Source organism: Zalophus californianus, chromosome 11, assembly GCF_009762305.2.
Source record: "Zalophus californianus isolate mZalCal1 chromosome 11, mZalCal1.pri.v2, whole genome shotgun sequence".
In the NCBI taxonomy this organism is placed as follows: domain Eukaryota; kingdom Metazoa; phylum Chordata; class Mammalia; order Carnivora; family Otariidae; genus Zalophus; species Zalophus californianus.
The window spans coordinates 46,112,714-46,137,761 of record NC_045605.1 but is presented as its reverse complement, the minus strand read 5'-3'; the positions used below and the strand labels follow the sequence as shown (position 1 = coordinate 46,137,761).

The window sequence follows — 25,048 nt, the reverse complement described above, 5'->3', positions numbered from 1 at the left end:
CAAGTGGACTCTGCGCAGAGTGCAGACCCTAACACGGGGCTAGATCTCACAACCCTGAGACCTGAGCCGAAATCAAAACTCTGGAGACTCAACTGACTGAGCCACTCAGGTGCACCTACTACGATCACATTATTGAGCTGAGTCATAAAGGATGAAGGGAAGCCTACCAGACAATAAGAGGAGTAGGGCATGAATAAGATCACAGATACCGTAAAAGTGACCTTTTCATATATTACTTTATCAGCAGTCAGCTGGATGGGTTGAAAGGGAGAGATTGTAGGTAAGGAGACCAAGTGAAAACCTGGGGCAATAATCCAGGTGAAAGGTACAAAGGACTTACTGTTCCCTCAGGAGTAATGGTGGCTCTACTCAGTTTGCTTGACACTAAGTTTTACTTGGTAGTACAGTGTATGGCTTGTAAGTGTTAATACATCTTCCCATGAATGGATGTCTGTTCACCTTCATGGGGGTAGAGACCATGTCATCTACTGAAATCCTTGTAACGCTAATGCTATGCTCTGTATCCATATGCACCCATCAAAAGTTGGGTTGACAGTTGGATTCACTGAGTTACGGTGGGAGTGGGGCAGCTGGAACAAGAGAAGTGGGAGAGGGCGCCTGGGTGGCTCAGTTGGTTAAGTGACTGCCTTCGGCTCAGGTCATGATCCTGGAGTCCCGGGATCTAGTCCCACATTGGGCTCCCTGCTCAGCAGGGAGTCTGCTTCTCCCTCTGACCCTCTTCCCTCTCGTGCTCTCTGTCTCTCATTCTCTCTTTCTCAAATAAATAAATAAAATCTTTAAAAAAAAGAGAGAGAGAGAGAAGTGGGAGAGTACTCCCCATCTGCCGTGCACCACAGGCACTCTTCCCTCCTATAAGGCAACATCTTAAATTCAGCCAAACCTCCTTCTTATTTTCCCCCAAAAGCTTGTTATGTCCTTTTCCTTGTTCGGTCACATCCATCTACCCTAGCTAGAAACCTCAAGATAACATTGGAAGCCAAGAACAAAGCTAGGGGGAAAAATCATTTTTCAGGCTTTTAAGAACTGTATTTTCTTCCAGGATCTTCCAAAAGAGTTTTGCCTCTCATTCATACATAGAAGGAAGTCAGTGGGATCCTAAGATTCAACAATGCTACTTCTCTGAATCTACCCTAAAGACACACTCCCAAGTGTACCTGAAGAAGCATGTATAAGTGTATTTTATATAAGAGATAAAAAGTGGAAATTGCCAGGGGCGCCTGGGTGGCTCAGTCGTTAAGCATCTGCCTTCGGCTCAGGTCATGATCCCAGGGTCCTCGGATCAAGCATCTGGCTCCCTGCTCAGCGGGAAGCCTGCTTCTCCCTCTCCCACTCTCCCTGCCGTGTTCCCTCTCTCGCTGCATCTCTCTCTGTCAAATAAACAAATAAAATCTTAAAAAAAAAAAAGTGGAATAGCCTAAAAGTCAATTCATCCAACACATGCTAATAAACCACGTTCTGTTCGTGACACAAAATACTAGACAACAGCCAAAATAAACGAAGTAGATCTGTAAGTGTTAATGCAGCAAGCACTCCAAAATTGATTAAGTGAGAAAGGCAATTTGAAGAATGATAGGTCGTATACCATTGGTGTGCAAAATAACCACCAATGAACCAAAACTTTGAAATAGTAATTTATTCCTTACAGCTATATACATATGCACTAAATGCATAAAAAATGGTCTGGGAGAATATGTACAAAACTACATACAGGGCGCCTGGGTGGCTCAGTCGTTAAGCATCTGCCTTCGGCTCAGGTCCTAATCCCAGGGTCCTGGGATGGAGCCCCGCATCGGGCTCCCTGCTCTGCAGGAAGCCTGCTTCTCCCTCTTCTACTCCCCCTGCTTGTGCTCCCTCTCTTGCTGTGTCTCTCTCTGTCAAATAAATAAATAAAATCTTAAAAAAAAAAAACTACATACAAATCTGGTAACAGTGGTTACCTCTGGGAAGGTGGGTTGGGAACCAGGACTGGGAATGACGGTCAAAGAAATTTAGCGTTCTCTGTATTTAAAATTTTTTTTCACAAGTGTAATAGTGCATTTATGATTTAATGGAAGAATTTTTTTTAATTTTTTTGAAGATTTTTTATTTATTTAACAGAGACAGACACAGCAAGAGAGGGAACACAGGCGGGGGGGGGGGGGGAGTGGGAGAGGGGGAAGCCGAGCAGGGAGCCCTGATGCGGGGCTTGATCCCAGGACTCCAGGATCATGACCTGAGCTCAAGGCAGATGCTTGACGACTGAGCCACCCAGGCGCCCCTGAAAGCATTTTTTTAAGGTAAGAAAATCATTAAGGATGTGCAGTACTATTTTTAATAGTGAAAAGTTTGAACTACCTAATAGCGATAGAAATATTATTAAATAAATCATGGTACAATCCACATGGCAGAACTTAATAAAAATGTTCATTTTTATGTTTGCAGATGTAAAGAAGTTAGTAATTCATAGTTCCACTTAAAAGGAACTACATACTAATTATGATGTTCTGAATTATCCCATTTTTGTTAACAAATACATATAAAAAAGTTTCAGATAATTTTTTATAAAAGGTATATAGTTGTTTCTACATCAATGGGATTCTGCTTGTGTTTTGCTTCTGTATACCCTAATTTTTCCCTAAGGAATAAGTGTGTAATAAGAAAAATTGTATTTTAAAAAACGTCAACGAAATGAGGGAATTGAACTGGGGAAAGGTAAGAGGAAAAAATGCGTAATGGTGGATGGGAATAAGAAACTAGGGAAAAGGGCACTTCCGGCGTGGCATGCCTCTACCGGTCGCCTGTCGAGTGGACGGAGTGCGGTACCGAGGCCAGCCCGCCCCCAGCACCTGCTGCGGGCGCGGCTACACCATGGAGAGCCTTGATAAAAGGGCGCCGAATGCGGTGCAGCCGCCTGACCTCAGAAATGAAAGTTCACTGGCATCTACCCTGAAGACGCTCCTGTTCTTCACAGCTCTAATGATCACTGTACCTGTTGGGTTATATTTCACGACTAAATCTTATGTTTTTGAAGGCGCCTTTGGGATGTCCAATAGGGACAGCTATTTTTATGCTGCTATTGTTGCGGTGGTCGCCGTCCATGTGGTGTTTGCCCTCTTTCTTTATGTGGCCTGGAATGAAGGCTCACGACAGTGGCGTGAAGGCAAACAGGATTAAATTGGACATCACCTTTTGATAGCATTAAATTGATTTTTTAAAAATGATAAATGTGTCTGGGATATTGATGATTTCAATAAAGTTGAGAACATGTTAAAATAAAAAAAAAAGAAAGTAGAGAAAAGATGTTTCAGGATTTTTTTAAAGAGATTTTTTTTTTCCAGAGAGAGTTAAGGGGAAAAATATTTTTGTTCTCAGAGTTTTTCAGTATACTTTCCAAGCCATCAAGTTTCTAAATATAACCAAAGATGATGATTTTACAAGCAAGCCAATATAAACATAGTAGATGTTTATATTTCTACATTAACAACATGACATTGGAGCTGCAAAAAGTTTTTTCAAATTGGCTATATTTTATTTTTCTAAAAAAAATAAGTCCCCTTTTGAGTCCCCTTTTAAAATATAACACCATCCCCACCCCGCCATGGCTTTAAATTTCAAGAGAAGTCAGAATTTAGGATGGAGGACAGAGGGGTGGAGGAGCAGGAGGGAGGTGGGGGGGTTAAGCATTTGGGCAGGAAGGGGAGGGGGAGGACTTTTTGCAGAGCCTTACCTAAAAGTAGTACTGCGTAGACTTTAATGTATATTTGGATCATCTAGGGATCTGGTGAAAGTGCAAGTCTAGGATGGGACTCCCGGATGATGCCCAGGCTCCTGGTCCATGGACAACTTGGAGCAACAAGGCCTTGGAGTCAGGGAATTTGCTCTTCCACCCTGGTCCGTCTGCGTTTCACTGGCCATGACTTCTTTCTTTCTAACCTAACATTTTTTTGTCAGGATACCCAATAGCAGAAGCTTTTCAGAAAGTCATCTTACCATATACAAGGTCCAGTTTAAGGCCCTGTGCATGGAAGTGAGGAAAATGGGAAACAGAATAGGGAACGGGCAGGAGCCCCTGAGACACAAATGTTATTTGTTAGCAAGGGTGTGGCATTATGGAAAAAGCCCTGGACCGGTTGTCGGAAGACCTGGCTTCATTAACCAGCTGTGTGCCTTTGTGCCAGTCACTTCTCTCCAGTCTTCCGTCTCTTTTCCTGTCAAAAGAATTGGTCTACCTGGCTTCTAAAATCTTTCCGGCTCTGACACTTGAGGAGTCTATGAAGAGAGCCTGTATCAACAGGAGGGAAGAAAAGAAAGATGTGCCACCACACACATAGCTGCTAAGGATCCTGTACATGTGGTATCATAATGGAAGAATTTTCCCCTTGTCTGCCCAGATGCAGAAATGTTGGAGTGAGAGACTGGGAAGCATGCCTAGTATGAAATCCTAGTACCCTGACTTCCTGGTTTTGGCAATTTAGTCTTGGGAATCTGTCCCAGGCTCTGTAAAGTAAGACAGACCATGAAAACAGGCCCTCTAAGAACTTCAGTGTGGCTCTGGCAGCCTTCAGATTCTAAGGTCCTCAATCCTTGGGGCCACCCTCATGTTTTACCTCATTCCCCTACACTGATCAGCAGCCAAATTCTGAAGCCACTTGAGCTTACAGTCCCAGCCAAATGGCCCTGCTGCCTTCCTGTTTGTGAAAGCCTCCAATTCCCAGCCTGTGGCCAAATCCAATTTTTGCAGCAACTCAACCGTTCCCCCAAGATCACCCTCTGGACTTGAGTCTGCCACATGCTGCAGACTCTTTTTGGGCCTATAGCAGCCAAGCCTAAGGGAATTGGAAAGGCCAGATGGTGACACTTCTTTCTCTACATTTAAAGTGAGGCTCGGCCCCTAGTTTGATAAGCACAGGGTGGGAAAGGGAACTGCTGTGGTGAGATTACCTAGACTCTGGGGCAATCTCCTACAGTTCCGCCTCACACCCCAACAGACCTGCACTCTTCACCTTTTCACTTACGCAACGGGCCTATGGCTATTCTAGCAAAGACTCCCAAATCATCCATAAGCATGCTAGCTTCAGACTGCTTCCTGTGGTTTAAGGGCAGGCAGCCTCCATCCATGTTCCTGGGACCTCTGTCCCCCAGCAGACATTCACTCAGGGCATGGCCTCCTGAGGCATCCATTTGAGATGCAGGGACCCTGTGGGCTGCGAGAGGAGTTATTTTTCCCTCCGGCCCCAGCCTAGGCTGTGCTGAATGATGGGGCTGGCCAGCACAAAGACTGCTTTTTATAATGTTGGTCCTTGGTATTTTTGGTGTCTGGAAAGAGCTTCCTTTCCTCCCACAGTTAATTAGCAGCATAAGAGCATTTCCCTTTCCTCAACAGAAAGTCTGTCCCTGCCCCTGGGCCCAGGCAGAGGGGTGGCAGGTGTGGTGTCTAAACGCTCCCTGAGGTTAACCTCAAACTTCAGCTTAGAGCCACACTTGATGAGAAGCAAAGTGAAAAGCAGGGTTAGCTTCCATTGGGGCAGAGTCGGCAAGTGGGCACAGGCCCCTGGCAAGCCAGGGGATTATTTTCTAGTCTCCCAATCAGGTGAGGGGACAGGAGAAGGGGGTGGGAACCAATGTGTGTTTGACACGTTTGTGAATTGTTCCTATAACAAAGACTTTAAAAAAAAACAAAACAAAAAAAAACAGAGTGGAGCTTTATATATGTGAATGAGAGGCTCACAGAAGGACCTATTGTCAGGAGGAAAAATTGCATGAGTAATTGTGCATGACTTCAGTCTTCCCAGTAGAAATGTTAGGCGTGTTAAGGATGATTGTGGACATTCCAGTGTTTTCAGCACGGGGAATAGAGAGGAGGGAACTCCTAGGAGGTGAGGAGGCAGGTTGTCTAGCAAGGTAGGGGAGGCAAGAACCTAAAAAGCTCTTCCTCCACTTTTCTTGCTGGTTCCCATTCTTCTCTACTTAATTAAGGTACCACCTCCTCCAGGAAGCCTTCCTGCCCCTACCTCCTTCTCTCACCTCCCACTTTAGGTGTCCTTGATAGGTATCTACTGTCTTATCATTATTTACTAGACCATGATACTACTGATAGTTTAGAGAGCAGTGGGCGTGGACCCCAGCACCGGATTCCACCACTTGCTAAATGTATAACTCTGGCCAAATTACTTAATCTCTCTGTGTCTCAGTTTCCTCATCTATAAATGGGAGTAATAGCTACCTTCTAGGGTTGTTATCAGGATTAAATGTGTTAATACATATAAGGCACATAAAACAGTTCCTGACATATGGTATGCACTCAATAAATATTAGCAATTACTATTTTTATTTGTATCCCCAGTAGTTAACACAATTTGTAATATATCATGGGGCAGTGGTTTTTCAACCCTTGTATGTATTATCATTGCTTGAGCAGCTTTAAAAATATATGAATCTGGGCACCATCGGTCTAGGAGTAAAAACTGATCGTGGTATTTGGGGAAAGTTCCCAGGTACTTTTATTTTGCCTCCAAAGTCATAGGTGCTCAATGAATAGATGAACAGATGAACCAAATGGGATCAGAAGGAACCAACGCAGGTGACACCATCCTTAGGAATGTCAAAGCATGATTCTGTCCCCTTCAGAAAGTTTGTTATTTCCTGAGGCAGACTTCCAGAGAATGATATGACAGTGAATGTAATGGAATACATGAAAGAATATAATTCTCATCATCTCAACATACTGCTCAATTGAAGAAGCAGAAAAACGATTAGCTAGAGCTAATATTAGAGATCAATAGGTATTTCCTCCTGCGCTCTCTCTTGTTTATGCAGACTCATTGCTCAGAGAATTGCCATAACAACTCCAACCAGAGCTGAACTTTGACCTTTCCTCCGGTTTTAATTCCGACTTGCCACCAAGTCTTTAATTCAGTGGACGTAAGAAAACATTTAAAGACCCCAAATAAAGCATTTCTGCCCCTGTAATGTACAGTTGCAATATGTTGTTATTATAGCATATTGTAATTAGTTGTTTTATCGAGTTGGTTTACAAAATTTAAACTGACTGCGGCTTGTAAAACAGGAAATCAGGCATCTCATAATGGAAATAATGAACTATAGCCAGGGTTCTTACTCTCAAGGCCCATATATATTAATGGGGAAGTAAAGATAAACATACTGAAAACTAGAGAAAATGAATACAGTAGAGACATTTAAAAATAATATGTAGCAGGATAAAGTGGTCTTGGAGTCAGATTTAGGCCTATTTCTTATTAGCCGTCTGACCTCAATTAATTCAATTAACCTTCCTGAATTTCAGCTCCCTCATCAACCAAATGTGGATTCTGATGCTTATGTTACAGGATTGTTGTGAGGCTTCAGAGCGATACTATACGTAAGTGTCTGGCACTTTTTATTAAATGAAATCATCTTAATGAACAAAGAGCTATATTCCAGCAGCACAATTTGTTGTCAGCAATTTCATTATCAAGAGGAAAGATCATATGGAACAGGACTCAAATCAAAATGGAGAACTAAACATGAACATAGACCCGCCCTACCACCATAAATCCCTTAAAAGACAGAAATGATAGCAGAAAAAGCAGCAGAAATTATGATAAAAATCTGGATAGAAAGCAGTTAGGGTCACACAGACAGACAACTCAGGATGAGTATTAACATACTCCAAAACACTCATAAGGTAAATTTCTTTGAAGGTGGGGGCAGGGAATCTCCTAGCTGAGAGGAAGCAAATAGAAAGAATACGAGGGGTTGGAAAGCACTCGTCAGGATTACTCATCTTTAAACTGCCCTGTGCACAACAGACCTCTCCTCTTCCCTCCACTTCAGGGAGCTATAGGTCAGGGGTAGGGGTCAGGAGGGTGGACTAAAACACAAAGCTTCACTCTAAGAAGGGAAATCCCCTGTCTGGGGAGGGTGTCTGCTGGTGTGTAAGGGCCTGTGAGAAAAGCAGGGCTGGAAGTAATCCTATCCAACTTCCATGGACACAGAGAGGAAAAAGGCAAAGCTGTTCCTGCCCAGCCTGTCAATTGTGGCTTCACTGAAGTAAAGGCCTCCATATTTTGGCATCTGGGGATAGGCAAAGGACCAAGTGGGGAGGAGGGTTGTCCCCTAGCCTGCCTCTCTGCCTGCTCTAAGCACCTTACTGGGAAGTCTGCAGTCAAAATGACCTACTCACAGAGTCCCTAGGTAACCCTCCATTCACCAAAGGAGACTAGAGGGGAAACGGACAGCTCAAAACTGAAGTGAAAACTTAAAACAAAATACCTGCTAATTAGTCCATTCTTCAAACATAGATATGATGAAAAACCAAGGATCACCAGATAGCTGAGGAAATTCAAACAGCTCTAAAGAAAAGGATTAAGATGAACAAACTGAGAGACGCCTGGGTGGTTCAGTTGGTTAAGCGTCTGCCTTCGGCTCAGGTCATGATCTTGGGGTCCTCGGATCAAGCCCTGCACCAGGCTTCCCTGCTCAGGGGGGAGTCTATTTCTCCCTCTCCCTCTGCCCCTCTACTACCCTGCTGTGCTTTCTCCCTCTCATTCTCTCTCTTGTGCTCTCTCTCAAATAAATAAATAAAAATTTTAAAATATATATTATCAAACTGAAAACTGACTCCGGAGAAAAGACAGATAAAGGAACAGAAAAGAACAGTTAAAAAATTCTAACAAAAATAAATAAATAAAATAAAAAAATCTAAATAGCATCATCCTTCAAAAGATCCGTGAGGATATTGTAGCAGGCTGCTATGAAAAAGAAACAACAAACAAACAGGGAATTAAAATTTATGTTAGTAAAACTAAAAAAACAGTAGATGCGATGAATAATAAGATGGCTGTGGCAAAAACTGGGGATGTTAAGAAGTTAAGTGTGAGGAGATGTTCCTGAATATATAGAAATGATCAGGAATGGAAAATTTGAGAGAAAAATTGAGAGACTACTAGGGACTGAATTGTGTTCCCCTCAAATTCATATATTGAAGCCCTAAACTCGGTGTGACTGTATCTGGAGATAGGCCCTGTGAGGAGGTGATAAAGATTAAATGAGGTCAATTCAGTAATTCAGTGGGGCTGGTGCCTTTATACAAAGAGGAAGAGACGCCACAGCTATCTCTCTGCCATGTGAGGACACAGCAAGGACACGGCCAGAAGGCAACTGTCTACAAGCCAGGAAGAGAGCCCTCACTGGAAACTGAATTGCCTAGCATCTTGATCTTAGCCTCCAAAATTGTGAGAAAATAAATTTCTGTTGTGTAAGCCACCCAGAATATGGTATTTGGTTATGACAGCCGAGCAGAGTAATACAGAGTAATACAGAGACACAAAGGATCGATTCAGAAGTGCCTCCTTTCATTCAAAAGAAATGCCAGGAAAGAACTGAGAATTGGTGGGGAAGAGATCCACAAAGAAATAATAAAAGAAAACTTCCCCAACCCGAAGAAAGTCTTCAATACTTCACAGGGCCTGCTAAGAGGCAGGCAAGGAACATTTTCAAAGATGCTTACTTGGACAAATACTTGGGATGTTTCAGAGCCAAAAAGAAAAAGAAAAAACTCTAAAAGTATTCAAAGAAGAAAAACAGGTTACCTACAAGGAACAAAAATGAATTGGCTGTCAGATTTCTGAAAGGTTACTCTGAATGCTGGACAACAATGAAGCAATCACTTCAAACGTGGAAAGAAAATAATTTTGACCTGGAATTATGTACCATGCTAGCTAAACTAGCTTTCCAATGAGGTAGCGAAATCAATACCTTTTCTTTTTACCCTCCAGGTCTTCAAAAGTGAGTAAACTTGATGAAATCCAACACTAGCAAGGTTTTAGGGAAAATGACCCCCTCAGACTCCATGGGAGTGTCATTTGATACTGCCGTTTTGACAGGGCTACTTGAAAGTATGTATCAACATTTTTTTTTTCCAGCTATCTAACCTGGAGAAGAGCTTTTACAAATGCACAGAAGGCTTGTCTAGCACTGTGGGGTCAGTGGTGCAGATCCTGGAGTCAGAGTGCTTTGTTCAAATCCCAGCTCTGCTACTTATTAGTTATGAGACTTTGGGTAAGATTACCTTAGTGCCTCTCCAGTGAAATGAGGATGATAATATGTACTCCCTATTTCATAGGGTTGTTCTGAGAATTGAGTGAGTTACTACATGCAAAGTGCTTAGAACAGATCTTTGTACAGACTAAGCATTTGATAAATGAGTATTATTGTCATGTATTATAAAGAGAAGTTAGATGTTATCTTAGGACATTAGACAGTAAAATACTTCCTATTTTGTGCCACTGGAAATACATTATGCTGCAGTGTTTGATGTGGCACAATATTGGAGGACCTAATATCTATAAATAGTAGAATGGTACAACTATACTATGGAATACTAGGCAGCCGTTAATAAAAAAGGTGGTAGAATTATACTAACTCTATGTGCTATCAAGGTAAGATCCCAAGGACATATTGCTAAATGAAGGTGAGGAAGGATAAGCAAATTGCTGAACAATGTATATAGATTATCCCATTAAAAAAATACATGAATGTACATATTGCACATGTTACACAGAGGCATACCACCGTAGGGCAAAGCAGGGGGAGCTGTCTGTCCTGAGTGCAGGCAGTAAGGGGATATAGCAACTGAGGATAATTTAAAACAATAATTTTAGAGGCGCCTGGGTGACTCAGTCGGTTAAGTGTCTGCTTTCGGCTCAGATCATTATCTCAGGGTCCTGGGATGGAGCCCCGCATCGGGCTCCCTGCTCAGCAGCGAGTCTGCTTCTCCTTCTTCCTCTGCCTCTCCCCACTGCTCCTGCTCTCTCTCTCTCTCTGTATCACTTTGTCTCAAATGAATAAATAAAAAATTCTTTAAAAAACAAAACAATGATTTTAAGGAATAACTTGAAAACGATAATAGATGACAATAAAATCTATTTAATCTGCTTCTTATTATCACCACGAACAATGGAAACAAACAATGTCAGTGATAAAACGCTCCTCCAGCCAGGGCAGTCAGCTCTTCCTGTCCCCCCAGCCTGTAATCCTGGATGCTACTGCAGCTTCCCAAGTGCATAGAAAACCTTAGAGCAGAAACTGATGGTACGGACTATATAGGATAATTTACAGAAGGAAGTGGAGTTAAGTTGGGGGGGGGGGCATGAGCAGGATTTTTACTTTTCACTTGCTACTCATTTAAACTTTTTTTTGCCAAGAATATATTTACTTATAGTTTGCACTTCTATAGTTAACACTTTTTTAATTTAAAAAAATAACATGGTAGACAAAAAGATTTATTATAGGAAGTCAGAAAAAATGGAAGCCAACAATAGCCTATAACCATTCCTCCAAATATTTTAGATTATGGAATATGGGTTAGGTATGGTGACTGCATTTTCAGAACTAAAAATTGGAAGCCAGTGTCTGCCAAAGAATTTTTGGTACAACTTTTGAGTAGGAGAGGCAGCCTGGGACATCCAATCTAGGTGCCAATAAAATGGAATTTCTGGGACCATCTGATGGTTTATTATTACAAATAGACTGTCTGAAACCAGGTCTGTCCATGAGTCCCTAATCCCACTCCATTTTGGGATCCTTTTGAAAATGAACTCCTCCTGATAGGATATCAGCTTAAAACCTAGCATTCAGCCTGCCTTACCCTGACTTCCCCCAGTTCAAGGCCTTAAAGCCTTTGCTCCCCCTGAGCTCTGCCAGGAGAGCAGGCGGAGTACTCCTAACTTCTCAGTTGCCACAGCAGCATCCCCAGGCACACTGTCTGTCCTCACCTGAAAAGGCAGCTGTTTTCCTGACTCTCTATCAGCCCCCTACTAGCCTACCCACCCCCAGCCCAGTCACCTTCTGCAACCCCCACAATCCCTCCCACCCTCTCCACCCCACTCCTTGTGTGTCGCTGAGCCAGTCTGGCCTGGGTTACTGATACCAATCCTGCTGATACTAGCACAGGCAATTCCAGGCACAGGATAAGCTGAGGCTGTGAAAATGAAATGGTTGGGTACAGAAAGGAGGAGGGTGATAGACCCAGAGAAACAGGAAAGAATGCTCCTCCAGCCAGGGCAGTCAGCTCTGCCAGGAAACCAGACTGACATGAGCTGAGTGGAAAAGAGAAGTTGGAGCAGGTCTCACAGAATATCTTGGGGCCAGTTAAGGAAGTGGGAGAGAAGTAAGTCAAGGTAAATGCATGAGTATTCATCACTGAGAAGGACCAAATGAAAGGCCCCCATAGGCCCCAGAGCATTCTGTGGGGAACAGGGAAAGAATGTGTATCAGGAAGATGTGCTCCCCACCCTGGCTGTGTGACATCAAGCAAGTTCCTTAATCCCCTGAGCTTTATCTGTAAAGTTGGGGTCCTTCTAAACATTAAATGGATTCAGGTAGGTAAGACTCTCAGGCCAGCATTCAGTAAAGCTGAATTTCTTTCTCCTTTCATCAAAATGTTGATGGTGACGATGAAAACTTACCTGCACCCTCTCACTACCCACTCCATCCTCAGTGTGAGCAGTGGACACACTAAATAATAGTGAATTATGATAGCTAACATTGGTTGAGGGCATATTATTTGCAAGCTTTATTCTAAACTCTTCGCAGCATTACCTCAATCCTCACAACCCTACAAAGGAGATAATAGTAGTAGTCCTAGTTTACAAGTGAGAAAGTCAAGTCTCAAAGAAGTAATTCGCCCAAGATACATAACTAATAAGAGGCAGAACCAGGATGAAAATCCAGCTCTAATTGCAAAATCCATGCTCTTTACCACTGCATTGTATTCCTTCCCACTAGTAAGGCAGAAAATAGAGAAAAGGTTAAACAACTAAAGGTCCTGTCCAAGGCATTGATGAAGATCAGTAGGAGGGTTCCTGTTACCCTGTTTCCCTGCATGAAAGCAGCTGCTGTAGGAAGCTTCCCAGAGAGTTCCCATCTGATCCAGAAGAGACGCCACTGCTGAAATGAAGTCATAACCCCCTCCCCAACTGCCAGAGATGGGTGGTGACATCCGAAAGCAAGCAGATCACATATGTAACCAGTGCAAATAAAGCTGTAGGCAAGGGCATTGCCTCGTGTTATGAAAGTATCTTGCAATAAAGAATGTGGTAACTGAGTCCAAACAGAAGGGTGATGACTTGGCAGGCAGTCTGGAACAAGCCAAGTTAAAGTTTGCCCATGTGTCTACAGCTCTGTCCACCCTGATTTTAAATGCTCCATACTGATTCTGTGGGCAGAAAGCCCTGGGATGAGAAAGGTCTGAAGGAGATGCTGCCTGGGGAAGGCCAAAGCACCCAACAAGCAAAAGAAATTACTAGTTAATTTAGTAATGCCAATGACATTAGAGGATTTCATTAATGTAGCAGTCAGCACCACCACTTCATTTATTCACTCATTCATGTATTTATCCAGGAGACATTTATAGAAAGCCTACTGTGCTCCAGGCCCTGTGCTAGGTGCTGGGACATTATAAAGAGTCCCCAGGAGCTTACAGGGAAGTCAGGAGATGGTAGAAAGCAGGCTCTTCTGATACAATCAGGTAAAACTCTGCTATGGGTGAGGGCCTGCCATATGCAACCATGCTGTCTGTCCTCCCTGCAAGGAAGTGATTATGCCAATGGGAGTTGGGAAATACCTCCTACAATGTGCAAGCCAGAAAAGGACTTTAAGAAGTAGTCCAACTCCCTCACTGTGTTAAGAAGGAAGCCATGGGCCTGCGTTGTAAAAAAGGATATACTGCAAATTAAGACTACCATAGTTTGGGGCGCCTGGGTGGCTCAGTCGTTAAGCGTCTGCCTTCGGCTCAGGTCCTGGTTCCAGGGTCCTGGGATCAATCCCCACATTGGGCTCTCTGCTCGGCGGGAAGCCTGCTTCTCCCTCTCCTACTCCCGCTGCTTGTGTTCCCTCTCTCACTGTGTCTCTTTCTGTCAAATAAATAAAATCTTAAAAAAAAAAAAAGACTACCATAGTTTATATCAACTGAATGGCTCTATCACAAGTGCTGCAGGAATTTAGGGGTAACAAGCATCACTGTGAGTCAAAGAAGGCTTCCTGGAAGAGGTGGAACTTAAACTGAGCTTTCCTGGAAAAATAAGGGATGTGTGTATGTGTGTGTATGAAAGAGAGAGAGAGAGAAAGGGAAACACCTGGTTTTTAGATATTCATCAAATTGCTCCTTAAGACTATTTAATTTTCTTTTATCTGGTTTGTTAACTACCCAAAGTCCTTAAGATCTGAAATTTTTTGTTTGTATGTTTGAGAAGATCTGCTACCAGATATGATAGGATTAGCTGTACAGGCTTCGGAGTCTGACAGACCTGGTGTCAAATCCACATTCCACCATTTTCTAATTGTGTGACCTTGGTTTCCTCATCTGTTAAATGGGGATAATAATGCCTACCGTAGGACTGTGGTGAGTGTTAAATGAAGTAATATACATAAAACATGTAGCATAGCATTTCCTGACACTCAGGAAACACAAAGCATAGCTTCTTAAATGTTGTGATAATTACTTACCTGCATGGACCTTATAACATGTACAGTGTATTCTGTATTCATTCAGTTTCTGTTAATTCTTTTATCAAACAGTTAGGCACACTGCCAGACACCATGCTGGATGTGGGACAAGCTGTGTACCAGACAGACATTTTCCCTGCCTGCTCAGGGCAGTTTAAAGGGATGTGAGACACATAAACACACAATTGTGGTACAATGTGAGTTGCACTGTAATAGGGGTGGGTACTACTGATTGTTGGTCAGCTCTGGGAAGGCTATGAACTTTAAGGGCCATACTAGGGCCTTTGGAGAACTGACCTACCAGGATGCAGTTGCTCTGAAGACATAACTGGAAGATGCTCCCACCAGCAAAGTCATTACCACTTCTTTTTTATTAAGTTTTTTGTTTTAATTCCAGTATAGTTAATGTACAGTGTTATATTACTTTCAGGTGTATGATATAGTGATTCAACAATTCTATACATTACTCAGTGCTCATCATGATAATTGTACTCTAAATCACCTTCACCTGTTTCATCCATCCCCCCCCCTGCACCTCCCCTTTCGTAACCATCAGTTTGTTCTCTATAGTTAAGAGTGTGTCTTGTTTTCTCTCTCTCTCTCTTTTACCCTTTGCTTGTTTGTTTTGTTTCTCAAATTCCACATATGAGTGAGATACGGTATTTGTCTTTCTCTGACTGACTTATTTTCTTAGCATTATACTCTTTAGCTCCAACCATGTTGTTGCAAATGGCAAGATTTCCATCTTTTTTATGGCTGAATAATAATCCATCATACTTCTTCTTTATCCATTCATCTATCTATGGACAGTTGGGCTGCTTCCATGATTGAGCAGATAATGCTACAATAAACATAAGGGTGCACATATCCCTTTGAATTAGTGTTTTTATATTTTTTGGGTAAATACCCAGTAGCATAATTACTGAATCATAGGGTTGTTCTGTTTTTAACTTTTTGAGGAAACTCCGTACTATCTTCCACAGTGGCCACACCAGTTTGCATTCCCAGCTACAGTGCATGAGGGTTTCCTTTTCTCCACATCCTCACCAATAGCTGTTGTTTTCTTGTGTTGTTAATTTTAGCCATTCTGACAGATGTGAGGTGATGTCTTGTTGTAGTTTGATTTGTATCTTTCTGATGATAAGTGATACTGAGCATCTTTTCATGATTCTGTTGGCCATTTGGATGTTTTCTTTGGAAAAATGTTCAGGTCTTCTGTGCATTTTTTTAGTTGGATTATTTGTTTTTTGAGGTGTTGAGTTGTATCAGTCCTTTATATATTTTGGCTACTAACCCTTGATTGGATACATCATTTGCAAATATCTTCTTCCATTCAGTAGGTTGCCTTTTAGTTTTGTTGACTGTTTGCTGTGCAGAAGCTTTTTATTTTGATGAGTCATTACCACTTCTTGATAGTTCTGTGTTTGCTCTATATTTTGTACAATGTCATTTCTACCTAATAGCAGAATAATCTGGATAGAAAAGGAAATTTTCTCTTACTAGTCCAGCATTCAGCAGAAACTACAAGAAGCAGTAAAAATACACCCGAGGTTAAGCTCTAGACAATTTTCCTGGCTCCTCTCCCCTAGTGTGTTTAGTACCTGTGGCAGCAAGCATCCAAAATGGGTCCCAATGATCCCCACCTCCTGAAAGTTACACCCTCGTGTGGTGCCCTTCTGCACTGTACCATGTTTGGTCTTTGTGACCAATAGAAAATGGTAAAGTGATAGCATGCCACGTCTAAGATTAGGTTATACTCTTGGATGCTCTCTCACACATGCTCTCTTTCTCTTGGATGACTTCCCTTGGAGAAAGTCATATCTTGAGCAGACCTCACATGGCAAGGAACTGAAGCCTCCTGCCAACAGCCACATGAGTGAGCTTAGAAGTGGATTCTCCAGCCCTAGTCAAGTCTTCAAAGACTATGGCCTTGGCCAACAGCTTGACCTCATGAACTACCTAGCTAAGGCATTCCCAGATCCCTGAGTCCTAGAATATATGTGAGATAATAAATGCTTGTTGTTTTAAGCTACTTGGGGTTGGGGTAATTTGCTTTCCAGCAATAGATAACTAATACAGTGCCCCTCTTCTATGCTTCCCTGTCATGGCACTTACCACACTGTGTTGTAATTACTTGTGTATGCTTCCATCTCCTCCACAGACTGTGAGCTTAATGGATACTGTGTCTTATTGTCTTTGGATTGTCATCACTTGGAACATGCCTAGTCCATAGCAGATGGTCAAAAAACTTTGTTAGATGAGTAACTTGCCTTTGTATAGCACATTAAAATTTATGAAGCACTGATGCACTCATATAGTCTTCATGGCACCCCTAGAAGATAACTACTGATATTATCCCCACTGAACAGATGAGAAAATTGAGGCTCAGTGACTCAATTATCTCATAGCCAATGGTTAATAAAACCAGGACTCAAACCCAAGTAATCCAATTCCTAGTCTATGCTCCTTCCTCCAAACCAACCTGCTCTTCATTTAGCTTGTGGGGGAAGAGGGTAGGAGAAAAATTATTCTAAAGAATGGAGTGCTGTCCAGTCGTGATGGAGCTCCATAGAAAGGGCAGTGGACAAGAATATGGCTCATTTATGAATAGGCCAGGTCTCTGTGGGCCTTCCCCACACCACACATGCAATATTTCATTTAATCATCACAAACCCAAAGTAGGAAATCAATCGTTATTATTCCCACTTCACAGATGAGGAAACCAAGGCAAGATCTCATATATTAAATTGTAGAGCTAGGACTCAGGCAAATGTATTCAAACTCCTAGTTCAAGGCTCTTCTTGTAAAACTCAGACTGCTTCCTTTTCCTAGTCCTGGACAGCTGGGTTTGGGGCCCAGATAGAATGCCTGATTCCAGCAGGGATAGACTGGGCAAGATATCACAGAGTCCCAGACAATGAGCAGACATGACTAATGCAAGGACACTACCTGTGTGGCTACATTACACTTCACCCTCATGCTGAGCTCCAGTCACTGATTTTCAGGCCCAAGGTCCAAGGTTTCATAGGATCCCTTTTATCAAAGAAGGGAGATATGCCACTATTGTGGTTAGAGTCATTTTCAGTTTGCACATCTTTAAAATGGGAAAAATAATTGTAGTAATGGTTAGATGAGATGATGTATATAAAATGGCTGGCATGTAATAGGTGCTCACAAGCATGTAAATATTCCGCTCCCTTCCGGCTCTATTCCTATGGGACGTTTTTAGGACAGGAGCACATAGTGTTTTGTGAGTCTCTCTTCTTCCCATAAGCTGAAGTCTTAGCAGCAACAGTGGAAAGCAGAGGGAGAAGAGAATATTTCTGAGGGCTCTGTGCAGTCTCCAGCCTGAAGGGTGCTCTGCAGTGGGATTTCTGCTTTATGTCAGCTGTGCAGTGGGGAAGGAAGACCTCCATTCTTTGAGGGCAGGTATCATGCTGAGGAGAAGAAGCCCCAGCTGTTCTGTGGGATCTAGTGGAATGTGCCTTGGGGCTGCCTGACGCCTTGCTGGGTTGGGTAAACTTGGCCTGTTGGTTTCCATCCAAGAGACCTTTCACCTTGAGGGTTCAGTGACCAGAAAAACATTCCAGAAGCCAATAATTTTTCATTCTCCAGGGAGCCAGGGAACAGACAGTTTCTGGGCTGGACATTGGGGACAAACCCATGAGAGGGCCTCTGTGCTGAGGACTCCATCTAATCCCAGGAAATGCAGTCCTGGTTCCATGTGCTAGAAGACACAGCTTCCTGCCAGGAAAAGGATCTGGGCTTTGTCTTCATGCACGCGAGCATTTAGATGTGACTGTCTAGGGTTTCATGGATGGGTTGCGGAGATGGCCAGTCCCCAGGTGGAAATCAGAGTGAGCCTGACTCTTGCAATCCTGTTCAATGAAATTCAGAGCAATTAAACAACCAAGTGAGAACCTACCAGGTGGAAGTAGGCGACATTGTGGAAAGGCCATGGACTTTGAAGTTGGAGTCTTCATTTGATCCTAGCTCTACCATCTACTAAGTATGACTTGGGAAGGATATTTAACCTCTTTAGGCCTCAGTTTCTTTATCTGTAAACTAAGAGAAATAAAGTAATGGTAATGCCTGCTCTGCAGGGCTGAGGTAAGGACTGAATGAAGTTGTCATATGTAAAGGGTAGAGAAAAGTGCCTGCTGCCTGATCAGTGCTCAATAAACCAATCTTTATTATTACATTTCATGTGGAGATGGATGAGAAGTGAAAACAGCCACAGTAAGGAAGACAGTACATGTAATATTCGATATAACTCCTTTGATTTTTTTGACCAGCATATCCTGGGGAACCTCCTAAGTGCTAATGACTAGGGATATAGGAACAATGGCCCCAACCTATAAGAACTAAGAATTTTGTACCTGAGATGGATAAGTAAGCAAACAATTTCTATCGAACTTACAAGTGGTCTAAGATAAAGGATAGAAAATGCTGTCAGAGCAGAGTGGAGGAGGTGCTCACATTACCTGAAGGAGTCAAAGAGGCCTTGCTGAGGAAACAACCATTGGGCTCCATTGGCTAAGTCTTGAAAGATGAACAAGCGGGTGTTCACTAGGTGAAATGAGTGTAGAAGAACACATGGCTGACATTGGGGACAGTGTGTGGCAGAAACATGGAGGCGTGAAAGAGTTTGATTAGAGGAATGGGAACCATGGAGTCACTGGATGGAAGAGACATGATAAAAGACCATCAACCTTGAGAGATACTAAAAAGACCTTGTTTGCCTGCTGAAGGGCTAGGACTTTGCCCTGGAGGCAAAGGGGGTTTTAAAGTAAAAAAAACAAGGGGCACCTGGGTGGCTCAGTTGTTAAGCATCTGCCTTCAGCTCAGGTCATGATCCCAGGGTCCTGGGATCGAGCCCCACATCAGGCTCTCTACTCCGCGGGAAGCCTGCTTCTCCCTCTCCCATTCTCCCTGCTTGTGTTCCCTCTCTCACTTGTCTCTCTCTGTCAAATAAATAAATAAAATCTTTAAAAAAAAAGTAAAAAAACAAGATGATTAATTTGTTTTCAGGAAAGATAACTGGGTGGAGGATGGGGTGCAAAGGGGAAAGACTAGAGGCTGGGAGACCGGAAGCGTATGAAGATAAGAAGCTCATCTCGGTTACATAATCAGGAAGTTGGTGGGGTCTCAGGAAGAGAGGCTAGACCTCTTGGCTCCTAGTGTGAGCTTTTTCGATTAGATTGCTCCTCCTGCCACATCTTTGAAACCTGCCTACTAAGCAAACCTTGACCTAAAATTACAGTGCTCACTGTGAACCGGAAAATAAAGCATGCCAGATCGCAACTAGTTTGATTTGGACCAAGGCACATGCTCTTTATCCATGGTTCATCACAGCATTAAAATAGTTCAACATTTTTCTGAGCATTTACTCCCTGAGGTCTGTACTCCTAAGGAGAATGCAAATTCTTCTTGACTTGGGCCAGTCATTTATCCATTTGCTCAATTCATCCATCCATTTATCCATCCACAGAACCACAGAAATATATCCTCAGCTACTGTATTCTAGTCTGGCTAAGTCCTGGGGATAGAGAGATGGAAGGCAATCTCTGCCCTCAGAAAGCTCAGCCTACTGAAGGGGGAGACCAAAAAGTAAATAGACAGGGACAATCCAGTGTGGTGGGTGCTCATATAATGAGAGAGAGGTACTAACTGCTATGGGAGCTTGGAACAGGCACACTTAATAGTCTGAGCCATCGGGGAAGTAGAGGACACTTGTTGAAGCCTTGAAGGGCAAAGAAGAGGGTGCAGAGGTACTCTGATTAGAACGAAGAGCATATGCTGCTTGAGGTTACAGTGCAGTGGCAGAAATGATTAGAATTCGAGAATTCAAGGGTCTTCTAGCCCCGAAACCAAACACATGCTTTGCCTATTTTAATCAAATAAACCACATTAATCCAGATTTAACTGATGGCTTCCTTCTGGTACCTCACTGCACAAGAGTAAGCCAGTGCCCAGTTTTCCCCAAATTACCAAATAGGCAAAGTTTGCTTGGTGGCTTCTGACGTCCTCTTCCAGTGCCCGTCTCAGGACACCTCAAACTCTGGCCCTAGTACGCTAAATTGTTCCTCCAAGAACCAAGAGCCCTCTTCAACCACCTCCCCTCCCACCCCCCCAGGAGCCCAGGCTCCCAGTCTATCTACTCTCACTCACTTCTCTATCAAGTCTTAGCTTGTGGGACAAATTCTGTCCAGCTTTTGGATAGTGTTACCTTGTGAACCTGAACGGCTACCATGCACTTGACTTGTTCATAACCACTAGCCAGCTTAAAGCATTCCCCCGTCAGAGATATCTGTACTCAACATTGTCTTTCCTCACTTTACTTATCCTCTGTGAGAGATAGGACTTCATCATTCCTCTACTGTGGTTTTCTATGAAATCCCTTTCTCTGGGATCACCTCCTACTTCTCCCACAGCCCCATACGTAGAAAAGCTCTATCAACACACTTCTCAAACATACAGAGTTTTAACCATCTCCCTATTTTTGTCTTCCTACAAGACAAAAAACTCTGGTCTTACTTTTCTTTCCCCAATTCCTGCACTTAGTGGCACGAATAAGCATTGGATGAACAAATGAATTAGTAAGGGAATGGACTGCAGTCTCTGGAACAAACTTCTGCCAATGGAATGCCACTCTAGACGTAAGAATGCAAACATAAGAGGCAGGCCGGAGAACCAACTTTGGAGACTTTCAGTACCTCTCTGTTATAGGCCACTGCCTGCTTTGCCTGGGTCTAAGGTTAGTTGTGAGAAAAGAAATGATATCCCTGAGAGCAGAGAGAAGGCAGTATCTTCTACCTTAATTTCTTTGAGCCCCGTCGGGCCTAATTTCCCCAGGCCCATTTCTGTGGGCCTGTGATACTTTATATGGCTCTTATTCACGAACTTGGAAGTATTAATGACGACATACCAGGAGATGATCCTCTACTTGACCTGAATTATGTTTTAACATTAATGCTGTGAAATTTCACAGAGGAGAAGAACTACACTGAAGTTAATACTCAATAAAAAGAAAATGAGTAGTCCCTGGTTTATTATTAGAAAAATCCCAGCCTTTGGTCTGAATTGTTTTCCAGTTTTACTGAGAGATAATTGCCATACACCACTATATAGGTTTCAGAGGTGTACAGTGTGATGGTTTGATTTACATATATTGTGATGTGCTGACCACACTAAGTTCAGCTAACATCTATCTGCTAATATAGATACAGGAAGAAGAAAAGAATAAAGGGGAGGGGTGCCTGGGTGGCTCGGTCGTTAAGCGTCTCCCTTCGGCTCAGGTCATGATCCCAGGGTCCTGGGATTGAGCCCCGCATCGGGCTCCCTGCTCGGCGGGAAGCCTGCTTCTCCCTCTCCCACTCCCCCTGCTTGTGTTCCTGCTCTCAGCTAGCTCTCTCTGTCAAGTAAATAAATAAAAAATAAAAAGAATAAAGGGGAAAAATTTTTCTTAGGATTTATACTCTTAACAGCTTTCCTATATGTGATACAACAGTGTTAACTAGAGGTGGCATGTAGTGTATTATGTATTTTGTCCCTAGTACTTCTTTATCTTACAACTGGAAGTCTGTACTCTTTGACCACCTTCCTCTAATTCTCCCTACCAACCCCCCACCTCAGTAACAAGTCTGATTTTTTTTTTACAAGGTTTTTTTTTTAGACTCCACATATAAGTGAGATTGTATAATAGTTGTCTTTCTCTGTCTGATATTTCACTTAGCATAATGCCTTCAAGGTCCGTCCATGTTGTCACAAATGGTAGAATTTCCTCATTTTTTTATGGTCAAATAATATTGCATTGTATATAGATACCACAACTTCTTTATCCATTCATCCATTGATGGACACTTACGTTGTTTCCACTTTTTGGCTAATGCAAATAATGCTGCTATAAACATGGGGGTGTAGATATTTTTTCATGTTAATGTTTTTGTTACCTTTGGATATATTCCCAGATTAATTTCTTTTTTGTATTAAGATCCAAAAATACTAAAAAGTCTGACTGGTTAGCCACAGAAAGCATATGCTGAGTGTCCTCAGCCAAAGCCAAATATGAGAAAAGTCAAACAGTGTATAGAAAACAAATAAATGAATCACAGTGTGGGGTAAAGTGCTGTTTGGCACAAACCCATGATCATAGACCAAGAAGTGTCTGCAAAAATGTCAGAAATATCAGGAAAAGATGTGGAAAATACCTCAGAAACAGATCTGACTTTGACCTGTAATCTTGACTACAACTGAACTTTGTCCCACAGGAGTAATACATGATGTTTTCCTTTAGTACATGTTTGTTCACCAATTGGTCTATGGATCATGGGTGAGGCTGCTTTCTGCAAAGTGGACTGCTCTGAATGGTAGCCTTGGTCATCACTGTGCATGGCCAGCTGGAACCAGGCTGACCCACAGCCATAGGAAGGAAAGGTAATTGAATCTGGCTGTTTAGAGCAGTGGAATGGGACCAGGGACAGGAGCTGGGGGCCCTGAGTCACATAGTTGGGCACCACATGTAATATTCTTTAAAAGGCCCGGGCCTGCCACATGCATTAGCATGCAACTGACTACAGACTGTTTAGTCTAATGTCCAATATGACATTTGGTTTTTTGTAAAGATTTTACTTATTTATTTATTTTAGAGAGAGAGCGCGCATGTGCGCACGCATGCAAGTGTGGGGAGGGGCAGAGGGAGAAGCAGAGGGGAAGAATCTCAAGCAGACTCCACACAGTGCAGAGCCAGACACCGGGCTCAATCTCACGACCCAGAGATCATGACCTGAGCCAAAACCAAGGAGTGTAGAGTCTAGGAGGAAACATAAGACAGTGATGTTGTACCTATAAAATGAGGTAGAAGGAGAAAGTAGTAATGATAGCTAGCATTTATTAAACACTCACTATGGGCAAAGCACTGTTCTAAATGCTTTACATGTGGGGTGCGCGGGTGGCTCAGACGGTTAAGCGTCTGCCTTCAGCTCAGGTAGTGATCCCAGGGTCCTGGGATCAAGCCCCACATCTGGCTCCCCGCTCAGCAGAGAGCCTGCTTCTCCCTCTGCCTCTGCCTGCCGCTCCCCCTGCTTGTGCTCTCAATCTCTCTAATAAAAAAAATTTAAAAAAAAAAACCTAAATAAATAAATAAATAAATGCTTTACATGTACTGGCTCATTTAAACCTAACAAAAACTTCATGAAGTAGGTGCTATTAGCTCCATTTTACAGATGAGGAAACTGAGGCATGGAGAGGCTTGCCACTTGCCCAGAATTGCAGCTTAGGCTCCAGTAAGGATTTGAACTCAAGTGGGTGTGACTGCAGATCCTGTGTCTGACCACTGTGCTGTTGTGGGCACCGGGACCATCTGAGAGCAGCATATCAAAAGCACATATCTGAGTTCTGGGGGCTCAGCGGATGGAGATATTCACTGCACCCTTGGAGAAAGATTACCTACGCTTTGTAGAGACGTAAAATTACCAAGCCTTGAAGGATGGGGAGGATTTGGACACACCAATGTTGGCAGTGAGAGTGGAGGAAGAATTCAGAAAGGAAGGTTTCTAGGTTGAGAGCGGCATTAGCAAAACACGAAGCTGTAAATACACAGGATCTGAGGAAACAGCCAAGGTCAGTCTGGTTGTATCAGAATGTGTGAAAACAAAGGAGCGGGAAAGGGCTGCAGGGACAACTGGGGCTACACCTGAAATGTTTGCTCACAAAGATGATCTTTACTCATCTATTCCCTGCACTTCACCAAACTGATGAACTTATCACCAAAAACCGATCTCAGAGAAACTTTGACAATAAAAATAAGCCCATAAAAAAATAAGCCCATATACTTATTTTAGAATTGGTAAGGCCTTTTGAAACCCTGTAGACTATGCCCACTTACTTTGCAGAAGAAGCAAAAGAAGTTTGAAGGTTAAATGGACTTATTCAAAGTCACCCAGCAAATCAATAGCAAAATCAAGTCGTTGAACACAAAATTTGGGGGAAGCAAAAAAAAAAAGCTTTTATGACCCTCTTACAAAATCTGTATATACAATGTACCCCGTGTTCTGTCCTACCCCTCATCCGTGAATCTTTGAAATGTAGTTAAAACACATTCCAACAGGAGGCTTTTAAAAATTAGAACACGAATTTTTTTTTGCATTTACAAAAGTGATCATTGTAAATATATCTACCCTGCTACAAATGAATTCAGCAGAGCTATTAAAGTTAACTCTAGCTGACTCTGAGCACTTGCTCTGTGGCAAGCATTGTACTGAGCACTTACAATGCATTATCTCATATCATTAGGACAACAAGCCTCACAAAGGTACTACTGTTATTCTCGCTTTATGGTTGAGGAAACTTAAAGAGATTTAGTAACTTGCTCAAGCTTACACAGCTAGTGACGACCAGTTTGGACTCAGACCTCCTGACACTGCTATTAACTGTTAAAAGACATAACCTCCATAGCTAGGAGTGGATGATACCTACCTTGAACCAGTAAATCAAAATTATCCAGCTAAGGTTTAGAAACACTAAGCTTTCATCTTTAAGAAAC

General features: G+C 42.7%; 1 protein-coding gene across 1 annotated transcript; it reads left to right on the top strand.

The window, feature by feature from the left end:
* Positions 1 to 2,868: 2,868 nt before the first annotated feature.
* Positions 2,869 to 3,174, top strand: LOC113914293 (vacuolar ATPase assembly integral membrane protein VMA21-like). Its single transcript, XM_027579405.1, has one exon. It carries the CDS (start codon positions 2,869 to 2,871, stop codon positions 3,172 to 3,174), a length of 306 nt encoding a protein of 101 aa, XP_027435206.1.
* Positions 3,175 to 25,048: the final 21,874 nt, after the last annotated feature.

Excerpts from the sequence above, each read along its gene's own strand:
- LOC113914293 (XM_027579405.1), top strand. The coding sequence starts at position 2,869 with ATGGAGAGCCTTGATAAAAGGGCGCCGAATGCGGTGCAGCCGCCTGAC.